Source organism: Mustela putorius, unplaced genomic scaffold, assembly GCF_011764305.1.
Source record: "Mustela putorius furo isolate JIRA1106 unplaced genomic scaffold, ASM1176430v1.1 tig00003914_pilon_pilon_pilon, whole genome shotgun sequence".
Taxonomy (NCBI): domain Eukaryota; kingdom Metazoa; phylum Chordata; class Mammalia; order Carnivora; family Mustelidae; genus Mustela; species Mustela putorius.
The window spans coordinates 3,591,343-3,594,726 of NW_025422061.1; the positions used below are offsets into that span (position 1 = coordinate 3,591,343).

Sequence of the window (3,384 nt, forward strand, 5' to 3'; positions counted from 1 at the left end):
CATTTTTTGATGTGATTATCTGTTTTGTGAGTGTTGAGTTTGAGGAGTTCTCTATAGATCCTTGACATCAGCTCTTTGTAGTGTCATTTGCAAATATCTTCTCCCATTCCATGAGTTGTCTCTTTGTGTTGTGGACTATTTCCTTTTTAAAAATTTTATTTTTTATTTGATACAGAGAGAAAGAAAGAGAGAGGGTGCACAAGCAGGGGGAGTGGAAGGGAGATGGAGAGGGAGGAGCAGACTTCCTTCAGAGTAGAGAAACATTGTGGAACTCAACTTCAGGACCCTGAGATTATGACCTGAGCCCAAGTCAGATGCTTAACTAACTGAGCCACCTAGGTGCCCCAAAAGGAAAACACCTCCTAAATTTATAGTTGTAAATTAGTAATATTGTTTAATTTCCTTCTTAAAGTCCATGTAAATATTCCTACTCAATTTATAATTAAATAAAAGATAGTTGATGGGCCAATATTATAAATAGTCCTATGATATTGTATAAGATACATATTAGTGCTTTGCTGAGTTTTGGAAGATACAGTTATTACCAAATATGGCATGTAAAAGTGTTTTTTCTAACTCATGCAGCACAAGTATGTATGAAAAAGCTGTCATTTGGTAAACTTTGAAAATGACTAAGAGCTCAATAACAGTATAGAGGAGGAAATAAAAATATATTTATGAATAATGTAAGAACACTTCACTGGTGATATGATCACTTAACTTATCAGCATAAAGCACATAAGAGAAAGAAAAAAGAACATTGAATGCTAGAGATTAAAAATAGATTCAGAACTGCAGAGAATAATAATATATTAGAAGTGTCTGACTGGGGACTAATTTTGAAATTGGGATGTTCAGGGTTGAGAAAACTGTGGAGAGAATTATAGAGGATTTCAGAGTTAAAAGAGTGTGTTACATAAGCAGTAATACAGCAACATTCTTATTTCTAGATATTATGGAAATAAGGGAATGGATTGTGAAGTGTGAGCTATCTGCAGTCAGAAACAGCTGTTTTCTAGTCTCATTGAATGGACAGGCTGGGCATCAAGGTAAAGTTGAGTCTGGTTTCATGGATTTTAGTCTGCATAGCTAGAAAAAAATTTATAACAAAAATGCAAAGTAGTTGATAGGTTATGTTTGTGTGTGTGTGTAAGTATATTAGAAGATGATGCTCTCAGTTTTGAACTACATATAACTAGCTTTAAAGTACATATATGTAGGTATACATACATATAACTAGTTATACCTATCTGTTTATCTTTATCTCTATCCACTGGGATCTTAATATTTATCATCCAAAAACAGACATATGTATCCCAAACAGATATATATATATATGTATATATATATATACATATATATATGTGTGTGTGTGTGTATGTACATATATATAAAATTATATGTGTGTGTATATATATGTAGTTATGTGTGTATATGTATATGTTTACATATATATATAATTATGCCTACATATAACTAGTTATATGTATGTGGGTTCACAAATTTTTATGAGTACACAAATACGTGTTCTATAAATCAACTGAAAATTATTCTATAAATTATTCCTTTAATTTATTCTAAAGTGAGCATCGATATATTCTGCTTAATATTATAATTGATTTAAACACTGTCTGTGACATAGAAGACTTCTGAGTGCTTCTCTAACCTCCATGTTTTTCAGGCTGTAGATCATCAGGTTTAACATTGGGGTAATAACCCCATAGAGCATGGAGATGAGTCTGTCTCTGGCTGAAGAGTGCTGACTGGAGGAAGGGCGAATGTAGGTAAATATTGCTGTTCCATAGAAGAGACAGACCACTATGAGGTGGGAAGCACATGTGGAGAAGGCTTTGTGCTTCCCTTCCACTGACTGGATCTTTAGTATGGTAGATATAATGTAGATATAAGAGATAAAGGTGATCAGGAAGGCACTTATCCCCAGTATACCTCCTACCACTAAAACAAGCATTTCAGCTATATGAGAGGACCATCACAGGTGGGATGTCACAATAGTATTGGTTAACTCGGTTGGATTTGCAGAAAGACAGGCGGAATGTGGACACTGTATGGAGGAGGGAACTGAGAAACCCTGCTGCCCAGGTTCCAGCTGTCAGCTGGACACAACGAACCTTGGTCATAATGAGCATGTAACGGAGAGGGAAGCAGATGGCCACATATAGGTCATAAGCCATGACAGCAAGAAGGAAGACTTCAGTCGCTGCCAAAGCCACCAGGAAATAAAGTTGTAAAGCACATCCAAGGAAGGAAATGCTTTGTTGCTCAGTCAGGAGGTTCTGTAACATCTTGGGGACAGTAGCTGATGGGCAGAATATGTCTAGGAGGGACAAATTTACCAAAAAGTAATACATGGGTGTATGTAGCCTTTTCCCAGTCCCAATGGCCAGGAGAATGGTCCCATTTCCTACCAAGGTGACCTGATAGATAATGGCAAAGACCACAAAGAGAGGGTAGCGCACCTCAGGGAGGTCAGAGAGCCCTATGAGGATAAACTGAGTCACAGTGGTAAGATTGTAAATGTCCATCTCCTCTCTCCACAAGGGACTTCCTGGAAGAAATGAAAGAAACAAATATCAGTTGGACTAAAAAGCCAAATATCAGTTGGACTAAAAAGCCAAGGAAACTACTAATAAGTAATTCTTGGAAAAATGTTGATGTGTGGTTGGTAAATAATGTTGTTATGATATGACTTAATTTATTAAAACTGTGAAAAACATCTCCTGTATTCATGTTTCTTGAAATATCCTCAGTTCTTTATAAAGAGGCAGATTTCTGAGTCATGAAGGAGGATTTTAAAAATTTGCATTTTCAGTAAAACAGTTGTTGATCTTTCATTGGTGTTTGGGATTTCTAATTCAGTGAATGTTGATTATGTGTTTCCCACACCTACTTGGGCATTAACATTATCTTGCTTCATATTATCTAAATGTATACAATTCTATGCACCAACTAAATCCTATATAACACAAAGTGGAAGCTGTGCATTTCACATGATATACAATTCTAAAGCTGTTAGCAAGTAGCACATACATAGTATACTTGTCCAAATAATTATTCAGTGAACGAATGGATGGTGTGTCTTGTGTTCTGATGAGAATGTTCCTACTGGTAAGAAATAAATGTAGGAATGATTCTATAACTTCCAAATTATAATATTTTATGTATGAAGATAATATTTCTTTTCCACACAGACTATAGTTCATAAAATTAAAATAGACTGTAAAATATAAATAAAACATATATATAGATGTATATATACATATGGTTTTGATAGTTTCTGTGAACAAATATACTCATATAATATTCAGTTCTCTTCTCCTTAAAATTTAAAATTTAACTGTATGTCTAAGTGTTTAAGGAAATATG

The 3,384-nt window shown here is 34.7% G+C and overlaps 1 protein-coding gene across 1 annotated transcript; it reads right to left on the minus strand.

Moving 5' to 3' along the window:
• Positions 1–1,609: 1,609 nt before the first annotated feature.
• LOC101686579 (olfactory receptor 5V1-like) lies at positions 1,610–2,543 on the minus strand. Its single transcript, XM_045069243.1, is given in 2 exon segments — positions 1,610–1,979; positions 1,981–2,543. Coding segments are annotated over 2 exon segments (933 nt in total).
• Positions 2,544–3,384: the final 841 nt, after the last annotated feature.